The sequence below is a fragment of the Mastigoproctus giganteus genome, chromosome 4 (assembly GCF_048544385.1).
Source record: "Mastigoproctus giganteus isolate SK-2022 chromosome 4, ASM4854438v1, whole genome shotgun sequence".
Classification (NCBI taxonomy): Eukaryota; Metazoa; Arthropoda; class Arachnida; order Uropygi; family Thelyphonidae; genus Mastigoproctus; species Mastigoproctus giganteus.
In genome coordinates, this window is record NC_143578.1 from 195734950 (window position 1) to 195746972 (window position 12023).

Genomic DNA, 12023 nt, shown 5'->3' on the forward strand with positions numbered 1-12023 from the left:
GAACGAGCCATAAACTTTTGAACCTCAGTTTTCCTTCCGTATAACCAGCCTCTTCAATATCATGAATTTCTACATGCCATGAAAACAACACACAACAGTGCCGCTGGGCCAGATGGAATATCTTATATCATGTTACAAAACCTTGGTGACAAAATTTTACAAATATTACTGGTCTACTATAGCAGGATATTTATGGAAAACATTTATCCCAGCTCTTGGCATCATGCCACAGTTCTTGCCTTTTTGAAACCTGGAAAAGACCCTACAAGGCCATACAATTACCGACCAGTTTCCCTCTCCAGTTGCCTCGGTAAATTACTTGAAAAAATTATTCATAATCGACTTGTTTGGACCATCGAAACACAACACCTAATGAGTAATAATCAGCATGGCTTTCATAAGAACAGGTCCTCCTTAGATCTCATGATCAAGGCAGAGTCTGCAATTCACAATGCCTTTGTGATAAATGAACATCTCGTTTTGGTTTCCATAGACATAGAGAAGGCATTTGACACTACCTGGTGTCATGGCATTCTCAGCGACCTCCATGTCCTTAGTCTACGAGGCAACCTTCCTATGTTCATCAGAAACTTTCTCCAGAATCGTTCGTTTCAAGTTCAATACCACAACTTGCTTTCTTTGACATTTTTACAGGAAGAAGGAGTGCCACAAGGTTCTGTATTGAGTGCAACCCTCTTTGTCCTTAAAATTGATTCTATAACAAAAGAACTTCCAAATACAGTTGAGACCTATCTTTATGCGGATGATCTCTCCATTTCTTGCCATTTTCAGAATATGAGATCCATTGAACGGCAACTGCAGTTATGCTTGAATAAGGTCCAAAGGTGGGCAGGACTCAATGGCTATCGTCTATCTCAGCAGAAAACTGTTGCAATCCACTTTTGTAATCAACGAAAAATGCATACAGATCCTGAACTTCAGATGTCAAATTTTACCATTCCAGTGACCAACAATATCAGATTCTGGGATTAATCCTTGACAGAAAATTAAATTTCTTTGAGCACATTAAATCGCTGCATACTTCCTGCCTCAAAAAACTGAACATACTCAAAGCTTTATCTGCAATGTCTTGGGGAGCAGACCGTACATCTTTGCTTCTGTTATATAGAGCATTGATCAGATCCCGTTTGGATTATGGTGCTCCAATCTACGATTCTGCCCGAAAGAGTACACTACGCTGGTTGGACCCTATACAGTATAGTGCATTGCGTATTGCCCTTGGCGCATTCAGGACATCTCCTACCCATAGTTTATATATTGAAGCACATGAGTCCCCTCTTTGTCTCCGCAGGAAAACACTACTTCTTAAGTATGCAGCCCGAATACAAAGGCTGCATACTTAAGAAGTATGCAGCCTTTGCATACATACATCCTATTGGGCCATATCTCTTTAATCCACCACTGCAAAACCTTTATAGAAATAAACCCAGTAAAATAAGACCGGCAGGCTTACGCCTAATTGAAATAATACAGAGTTGGAATATTCCTAATGTCAACAGGCTAGACGTAGTGAAATGATCTCACCCACCTTGGACACCTCCTCCACAACACAATTAACTTGTGATACTTATCTTCAAAAATGGGGAAAGAATCTTCTACCGTCACTCAACATGAAACAACTCCATGCAAGCCATATTCAGAAATATGCTAGTTTATTGCCAATATATACTGATGGCTCCAAATCACATTCAGCCATTGGAGCAGCAACAGTATTTCCCTCTACAATCATTTCTGCTTCCCTTCCACCTGCAGCTTCTCTGCAGAACTTCATGCGATAAAGTTAGCTTTAGAAAACCTGAATCTCTACCCATCTCTAAAATATATTGTATACACTGACTCTCTAAGCTCAATTACAGCAATGCAAAACTTTTCTTACAAGGTTCATCCTATTTTAAACCAAATCAGAAGCCTCTTATTAAAAATTGAGGAACGTCATCAATCAGTGACCTTTTGCTGGATCCCAGCCCATTCGGGGATAAAAGGGAATGAACTGGCTGACAAAACTGCCAAAAATCCATCAACTTGTGATTTAACGCTTGCTCCTATTCCAATTTATGACTATAATCATATCATACAAACAACATGTCTTGCACTGTGGAAAGAGTTATGGCACACCCAAACCAATAATAAACTTTATCAGTTGAAACAGGATCCACAGCTTTGGCGCTCTAGCACCAAAACAGTATGAAGAGAAGAAGTAGTGCTTGCACGCGCACAGATAGGACATGCATATCTGACTCACCTTCATCTACTTACAGGAGAGGATCCTCCTCAATGTCCACACTGTTCCTCGCACTTATCAGTCAAACACATTCTCGTTGACTGCCCTCACTATGATCAGGACAGAATATCCATCCTCCTTTCCCTAAAAAAATCTTCCGGAACCGAAGACATTAAAACATATTATTGGTGACGATGCAAACATCAATGAATTCTTCTCTTTTTTGAAAAAAATTGGAATGTATCATAAATTCTAAAACATCACTCTAATAAAACATAAATTGATTATATCTGAAATTTGATTTTTATCATTTTCCTATGAATAGGTGGAGCCCCAGCAGCTCGTGCATCATTAAACCCCCATCACTCACTCACTCACTCTAATTATTGTTAGTTATGACTCTTTAACCATTGGTAGTCATGTACATGATATTGCTAATTTTGAAGCATGAGTTCACCCTAGATTTCTTTATTAATTTATATTAATAAAGTTTTGGTCATATATGGTTGGTGTAGTCAATTGCAGTTAGTATGAATCATAACTTTTCCAACCCTCAAGGCCTATTTGAAGGATACACACCCATCTGCATGTTAGTGTTGGAAATTGGGATTTATCAGGATAGGTGACAGATTTACACATGTTGGTGGTGATGCACACATGCAAGGTGCAAATTGTCTTTAAGTTATGACTATACTTGTAGGGGTTTCTTCTAATGTGGCAATATCCTCCCTTCAGTATGTGCTGCCTCCACTTGTGTGTGTGTGTGTGTGTGTGTGTGTGTGTTAGATTTCACCCGAATCTGCTCTCCCAATCGGCAGTTAAGCTGCCAGCTAGATGACATTTGCATCTGGCTAATGGCAAGCCAAGCGTATTCCCAAGTAGCAGCATCAGCAGTGTGTGTGTGTGTGTTAGTTAGGTTTCACCCAAATCTGCTCTCCCAATCGGCAGTTAAGCTGCCAGCTAGATGACATTTGCATCTGGCTAATGGCAAGCCAGGCGTATTCCCAAGTAGCAGCATCAGCAGTGGCATTCCCTTACTGCACTTAATATTAAGTACATGTCACAATATTCCTCCAATAAGTAGGCCATTTTTTTTACATTTTTGCTCTTCCATAGTGTCTTCAGCTAACCGAAGAAATTAGGATTTCTGAACTCCTTAAATACTTTCTACCAGTGAAAGCCAAATGATAGCAGTTGAGTCTATTAATACATTGGTAGAGACCATATGCTCAAGAACAATAAGTGGTGTCACTAAACTTTTGTGTGTTAAATCTTGAAAATGTCCTCTTAAACCAAAAATGTCCCAGAGTATATTCACCTTATTTTTATTCAAGCATTTGTCCTTTTTACATTTTCATATGCCATTTACTGTAAACCCTGCATATTTTCCTCCTTGGACAAACATCTGTCATGCAGATCTTGATGACCTTATTTTCCAATTGCCACTTCCATTCCTACTCCTTGGCGACTTTAATGGACATAATACCCTGTGGGGCAAAACAAAAATTAATAAAGAAGGTCATGGACCTGCTTCATAGTGAGGGTAATCTGCAGGTCACAATCCTCAAACCTGTGAGAATTGGTAGGATTAGAACCTCTGTATCTGAGAGTAAAGATCATATATTAAATTATACATGTGTATTTAAGGTCATAAATGTAATTTAATATGGGCTTGACACTAACAATCTTTCTTTATTAAATGTTGGAATCTTTCTTTATTAAATGCTGCCACATGCTTACCTTATGTTCTTTACTTCCAGTCTCTCTCTCTCTCTCTCTCTGCTTGCTCTCCTTTCTCTTTTCTCATGATAACAGAATCCCTATCTAAGCAATTGCTTCCCTGTAATAACCACTACATCAGGCAGGCAACCCTGAAACCTATCTAGAAACTCACAGTGGAAGTTTGCTTAAGCAGATTGGAGAATTTTTTGTACAACTGACAGAATTTGATCTCATTATAATCAAGGAGGAATCAGTTTATGTTATGGTGATATATGTCACTGAGTGTATTATCCGTGTAGCAGCATTACAAAACGCTGCTGCATGGATGATAAATTTTCCATGTGGTAGAGCCATGCTTTCCAAAGCTGTGTGGAACCAAGAATGTTTAAGGCGGCAAGAAAGACACAAAATTGAACTTGGGAAATAATTTAGTGTTGTCCCACCACCGGATACCTTATTGCTTTTAAATGCACCCATGTCAGAGCATTAAACATTGATTTCATAGTCATTTGGGATAAAATTCAGAAAATGGTGGGAGAGTATATGTTATTTCTTTCATTTGTGTTAGAGTATAACAAATTCAAGTTTCTGACCAAACTGCTAATACTCTAGAAGAAACAATTGCCAACATCTCTGAATTTGCATCTGTTTTTCAACTCAAGTGGCCTTAACTTACCATTCACTAAGGAAGAATTGGCAAATGCACTTGCTACTACTGCAGAACCATACTGTATTGTATCATCTCATTTTGGGTTATCTGGGCCAGTGCTGCAGGGCCAGTTAATGTACAGTATGAAATGATAAAATACCTTCCTTCATAGTCTTTTCCAGATCATTTTCCACATTCTTGGCATAAAGCAATTACCCTTGTTTTCCCACAACCAGGAAAGGTCCCTAAAATTCCTGACAGATCTCTATTTCTATTGCTTTGACTAGCTGCTTGTGTAAGGTCTTGGAAAAATGGTCAAAGCTTATCTTATATATTACTTTGAATATTTTAACGAGACACTGTGGCTTCCAAAGAAATCTGTCACAAAATGAATAGATTTCTTTTTGAAGTCACACGTGAATTGATGCTTTCATAAAGTGTGAACATCAATGTGCATACAATCTTTGTCATGAGAAGAGAAGATATATGCTATGACCTGGAGATTTTGTATTTTAAAAGACCTCTATTTTTCTGGACTTAGAGGTTAACTTTCTATTTTTTATTAAAACAACTCTTCCAGGTTTGTGTCAGACCTAACATGTCTAATCCTCCTTTGCTAAGAGAAAACAAAGTTCACCGAAGCTCTGTCTTGGTTTTTGTAGTCAAAGTGCATTTTCTTGTAGAACAGCTTCTCCAGTGACTGCACAATCACTTTATCATTCGCTAGTCAAGTTTTAAGATCAAAGGATGATATTTGTGTATTTTTATCACAAACAGAATCTTCATCTAGACCTATGTGCTGTTCCAGTAGTAATGGAAACAATATTTTTGTTAAAAAGTGACCTTTATTCAGCTTACTTATCAACTGCTCAGAGTAAAATGTATGAGGTTCAAACATGCTGTATACTAATTCCTCCAGCTTCTGAAGAGCAGATAGATGCACATTATTGCACCTTTACTGGTCATTTTTCCAGTTGAAACTTAGTTATGATTCTTTCTCAAATCTATTTTTATATTAGAAATTACACTCTTCATTGGCTTGATTGAGACCACTACCACCGCTGAGCCATGACAGATTTATACTGAAACATTTTGTACGAATCTTGCCTTTATGTGAGGATGGCAGTGAACCACCAATGATGCTCTGATGACAGCAGTTGTCATTGCATATGTAATAGAACCAAAATGTCTTCCACACCATTTATGTAATAAAATAAAATTGCTTTTATTATATTTGCATATGTAATACAGGTGGCCCCCACTTAATGCTGATAATTCGTTCCAGAAAAACAGAGCTCTAAGTGAGCGCTGTTTTCCCATAAGGTAACGTGTATTTGTGAGTTGTGGTCTGTGCCATAGGATATTTTGTAATCAATAATAAATAGTAGTGAAAAGATGCACAAATAAATAGTTGCATATTTTTTTCGTGATGAGCTTTCTTCATATAGGCTAATCGCTTTTTCTTTAATAATAATTTAACTTAACCGAATTCTGCATTGGATATTGTCTTCAATAATATTGTTTAAAAGTCTTTCCATTTCAATCATAATAGCCGGCCTAGCGCTAGTCACTTTATTTGTATTGAAACAGCTGTTTTTCCTGCTGCTAAAATTCTTTATTTTTTATAATTGTTCTTACCGCTGAATCTGCCAGTCCTAAATTATTGCATAAGTCACTTGTTGTTGACCGGAAACGATTTGCTTCAAAATGTCTAGTTTAAATTTCAAAATAAATCTTTTTCTTACCTTTATAGTCTTTGTGCCAAGTCCAGACCTTGTTGCTTTTTCATTCTTATCTGCCATTATTAACTCTTTGAAAATGTAACTGTGTTCCAACTAAACAATGCTATGATGCAATGTGTGAGTAAACTGTCCATTTACGGACAATGTCTAATACTGTACTGAGTGGTGATTAGACTATATGGATAAATGCATATAATAAATTTGTTACAAGGAATATTGCATATTCCTTATCCCAGTCCAGGTCTGCTTCCCTAAGCCTTAATTTTTAACGCTAACTTGAAAATTGGCCCCCTGAAAAAAAACTAATCATTTCCATGATTTCTACTCAATTTTAAAAATTGAAGTATATGTATAAACTGGAGTATATTCTTTGATTTCCTACCTTTAAATTGCAGCAGAAACTATTAATTCACTCGAAAACAGCAAAAATGTATTGTCACATACCATTTTATGAAATTATGACTGCAAAAAAACAGCAGCTGTTCACTTTGATTATCTAACATGTTACTGCATTCATTTGAATTTGGCGCACCATTGCACTGCTGCTGGCTAAAATGAAGCAACACACATGGAGATATAATTGACTGGTCGAGATTACATCATTAGCGTTACCAATGTGATCCAAGGAGAAAATAAAACTGTAAGCAACTTTCTTGGAAAACAAACAGTTGAGCATCATTACTTTGGAACAATATTTTGCATTATCGCTCTGTTACAACATTTTGCTTTACTGCTTTTCGTAATTGTTGTATGAAAGAATTACAGCGAATTGTTTTTGAAAAACAAAAATATCATATTTCCTTTCTTCAATATGTATTGTATGTGCTAAAAAAAATCAAGGAAATTTATCTATTGGAAGCCACAATGGAAACGGAAACAAAAACTGTCATAAAACATAACACACGATGCTCATTTGATTAAAAAAAAAACACACATTGCTTTACTATAATTGTTTTAGGGAACATTATTTTGTATTTTTATGTTCTAACATTATTTTGCATTTTTACTTTTTAACATTATTTTGCATTTTTACTTTTTAACATTATTTTGCATTTTTACTTTCTAACGATACTTTGCATTTTTACGTTATAACATTATTTTGCATTTTTACTTTCTAAAAATATTTTGTATTATAGCTCTAGATAAGCTTATCCTAGGATGCGGAAGTACTAATAAGTCTGATTTTGGTCCGGTGCGCATTTGATAAAAAATCCACTTTGCTTTACTGTAATTGTTTTAGGGAACAATATTTTACAATAATCCTTCTGGAAATATTAGTGAGTGAACTGCATTATAAATTTCAAACATCACTAGCTTATCCTTGAATGCAAATGACTGATTACTTTCTTTTGAGTGACCGCATGTTTTCGCCTTGTACAGATGTTTTATTGTGGATACTTCCTTCCAGTAAAATCATTAGTAGTAGTCCTTTATTCTACCTAAAGTAATTTGTTATGTTGGGGGAAACGGTTTTTGTTCTCAATTGATGTAACACTTTAGAATTTTCCCAACGTGGATTATCTGAACACAATGAAAATTAGACGGACAGTAAAAGAGTTGATAATTGGTGCCATTGGTGGGCAGCATTCTGATGAACAAATTTTCTGTTTATACTCCAGGATGACCACATGGTCAGAGGAGATTCCAAGATAAAGAATACAAAAAACTGCACTGCATTTAGCAGTCACCGGCTTGATTGTGTGAAATTGTACATCTGCCAAAAACCACAGTAAAACAAAAGAAGAGATAGGGAGTAAAACTATTTTTTAGTGGGGTATATCTTTTTATTGCAGCTCAGAACAGCATATGACTGTGGATGGTGAATTTATTCGACTTGTGTAAAACAGAATTTCTTCCTTTGTGATAACATCAAATGCATACCAAGCAAATATTTTTTAACAATACCTTTTGAGCAGCCCGTTAGCCGTAATCCGTTTGCTTTGTATTGTTCGGAAATATTGCAGTTTTGTGAAGAATTCACATTTCAAGAAACAATCTGTTATTCGTAGCGGATAATTTTTTTTTCTTTGGCGCACCAGTTTTCGAAGTTTATAACGCAGCTATAAATAGAAATATTTTCTTGAAATTTTATTAGAAGATCAAATATACATCCAGGAAACTGCTGTTCCGATATTGTTCCCTAAAACAATTACAATATAGCAAACTTTTTTTTTTTTTTTTTTTTTAATCAAATGTGCATTGCAGTGTTATCAGTTTTACACCAGTTTTTTTCCATTTCCATTGTGGCTTCCAATAGATGAATTTCCTTGATTTTCTGTTAGTAGGTGCAATACACATGGAAGAAAGGAAATACGATCTTTTCGCCTTTCAGAAACGGTTGTTGCTACTGTTTTGCTCTATAGCTTCTTATATCAACTAACAGTAGCTTGTGTTTGTCTTTTTTTTTTTTTTTTTTTTGCCTTCTCGATATAGCTGTATGGAGAACTGACGCAATGGCGAAGTCAATGGTTCTCACACTCCGGTCATAAACAAAGGTGTGCTCTCTCAAAATCAACAAACGAATCAAGTATTGTGTTTTATAAGCCCTAGACTAGTTAGGATGGGGGTTAGAAAAATAACTGAAAAAGGGCCTTAAAAAATGCATACTTCATGTCACATTTTTGTCGTTTGCGTGAAATTGAATAGAAATTTCTGGAAATTGAAGCTGGAAAATTCAAGAAAACAGTTCCGGCTCCAGCTGTAGTGAGTTTCAGCTCTCTCGATAGAATAAAAATTATAGAATTTATTTGCTGAACCTTGGGGTGTGTACGCACCCAAATGGACCTGAATCGAGTTCCTTAACTTGATCATTTTTTCAGATGTCGATCTCGTAACTACATAAAGTCACTGGGCTGCAATTAAATTAGCTTGGAAAATTTTCTCAAGTCTGTGTGGGAAGCGTTTTAATGCTGTTTTGCTATTCGTTCTCATGCTATCAACTACATCAGATAAAATGTTTTTGTTAAACATGCCAAAAATTCAATCTGTATGTTGGTAAACAAGTGTTATAGTGAGTTGTGACAGCGCTATAGTGAGATACCGGCTATAATATAAAAATAGCAGAATCTCTTCCAGCCCATTCCACATGGGCAATCTATATAATATGCACAGAACTGCCAATCATCCCATTGGTATCTAGAACAAGATCTATACTTATAATGTATCCGCATCAGCCAGGCAAATCATTCTACCTAGAAAGGCATCCTTTGCTTTTAGGAGTTGACTGAAAGTCTCTTCATGACAAACAACTAATTATTCTGACTTTTCAATATATGCAGATGGCTTGAAGTGCGAAATATATGTAGGATCTACCTACATTTTCCCAAGGAATACCATAAGCAGGATCCCCTCCCATGAATTTGCTATATACAGTGCAGAGCTGCATTCAGTATCTTGGATCATAAAAAAACCCACCAATACTAAAGATACATATTACATATAGACTCTCTAAATGTATTACAGCCTCAGATAAATTCCACATCCAGTGATTTTCATGAGTTTCATTGCCTGTGATCCTTAATTATATTGGGATCACAAGCAATGAATTGGCTGATGTGACAGCCAAATCAGCAGTACTTCAGCATGATATCTGCTTGTTAGACCCCTGCATAGATTAAAGGCCTTTAATACTTTCTGCGGGGCAAGAACCTTGGCATGGGCATACCACATAAAAAAACTGTTCTAGCTGAAACCTGTAAATTGCATATTAGCAATCTGGTTTTTCTTGTTTACTTTATGCATTCTTATTGCTGAGGAGATAATTTCCCTGTTTGCATACTGCAACGCCTTTTTAACAGTTCAGCCATTTTAGTTGAATGTGCATGTCTTATAAATCAGTGCTGTCTGTCATTTACTTGTTAGTATGATCTTATATACTCAGTAAGATATTATCCACCAATGCCGGGATTTCTATCCCACTGAATGGGAGAGGAATAGTCCTCCTGGCTGGATGATCATCTGAATGAACATTCTAACTCAACAGGGTTGAATACTGCTGGTGCCATTAGGTGCAGAATTGCTGACTCTCCTGGATTCCTTTTGGAGAGCAGGATTTAGCTGCTAATCCACAATGGGTAGGATGTTGCTGGCTCTCCTGGACCCCCTCCTTGGAGAGCGAGATTTGATGCTAACCCATAGTGGGTAGGATATTGCTGGCACTCGTCTGGATGCGGGATACAGAGTTCTAGGCAGATGGTTATCATACAGGGGCACCTTTCCCCATAACTTTAACTCCCCAACCCCACCCCCTACTTCACCTTACTCAAGACGGACTACCTCCTTACCTGTCATTCTGACCTCTCTTTAAAACCCAATTTTGTCTGTATCCTACAATCGTATCTTCCTTTTTTTTTTTTTTTTTTTTATAACTTAGTCTCTGTCAGGAAGCTCAGGGAACCATGGTATGATGGGTAGCATGGCTCACCTCCCAGTTGTGGTGGCAGGTAATGCAGAGATCTTGCAGCCAAGCAGTCATAGACACAACAACAGAACATAATTCTACTATGACACAAGCTAGACATTACACTTTTCTGGCTTTTACAGAGATTCTGTACTTCTTCATAAAGTATTACGTTGCAGATGTGGGAAACCCCTGGTGGGTTTCCCACATTGCTGAGGAGATAATTTCCCTGTTTGCATACTGCAACGCCTTTTTAACAGTTCAGCCATTTTAGTTGAATGTGCATGTCTTATACAAAATACTATGCCATTATCCAGCAATGGCAGCATGTCAGATATATTTGAGTTTTTAGAGTCTTATCCTTTATAGTGATTTTTATTATACCATTGGCTTGGCACGCTATAACCTTAATTGCCGTTGATGCACCCTATTCAGCACAAGTCTTCACAATGTCCAGCCTTTTGCTCTAAGATTGGCTGGAATTTTTCATTCTCATTTAGACATAACTTAAATTTACTTTATTGATTGAACATTTTTTAACTTAAGGAAAATAACTGTCCATCATTTTCTTGATTGCTTCAGATAATTCACAGTCCTACTGTAATAGTCTTCTTAACACTGAGATTTGTTGCTGTTTTTTACACACTCAAACGGAAATCAAATAATGTTTTTTTTTTCCCCCTTTTTTTTAAATAGGCAAGTGACCAAACAGTTAAAAACATTCATTGAAAGCAAAAGGATGGCTTCTTCTGGTGACAAAGCCAGCATGAAAGATCTTACTACAATGATCAAGAAAATGCCACAGTATCAAAAAGAATTAAGCAAATATTCTACTTACTTACATTTAGCGGAGGACTGCATGAAGTGTTACCAAGGCAAAACTGATAAACTTTGCAAAGTTGAACAAGTAAGTGTTTTCACAATTCTTGGATATTTTCTTAATGTGTATATGAGCAACAAAAGAATAATATTCTTAATTAAACCTGTGGTCATATCTCCAGTTGTGGGATTGATGTTGTCCAACAGATTTCATCCTTTCTAAGATATATTCAGGATAAAACATGAAATGCTACTACAACTAACTGTTACCAGATCAAATTTATTAATATACAGGCAATATTTGGCAACAAAGCTTAGTTGAGTATATATGTGTGCGTGCATGCACCACGCTGTTGTCACCCCTTTTCTGGCCCCTGTTATACAGTATCCAAACAATATCTTATAGCATTCAAATTCTGAAAAGCATCTCATCTATATTTCTTTCAGTAG

General features: G+C 36.5%; 1 protein-coding gene across 1 annotated transcript in view; it reads left to right on the forward strand.

Moving 5' to 3' along the window:
* LOC150087303 (protein ROP-like) overlaps positions 1-12023 on the forward strand; it is a 176423-nt gene that overhangs the window by 96632 nt on the left and 67768 nt on the right. Inside the window, exon 9 of the mRNA XM_090371968.1 lies at positions 11451-11661. Coding sequence (XP_090228094.1) covers positions 11451-11661 — 211 coding nt within the window. The remainder of the gene's footprint in view (positions 1-11450; positions 11662-12023) is intronic.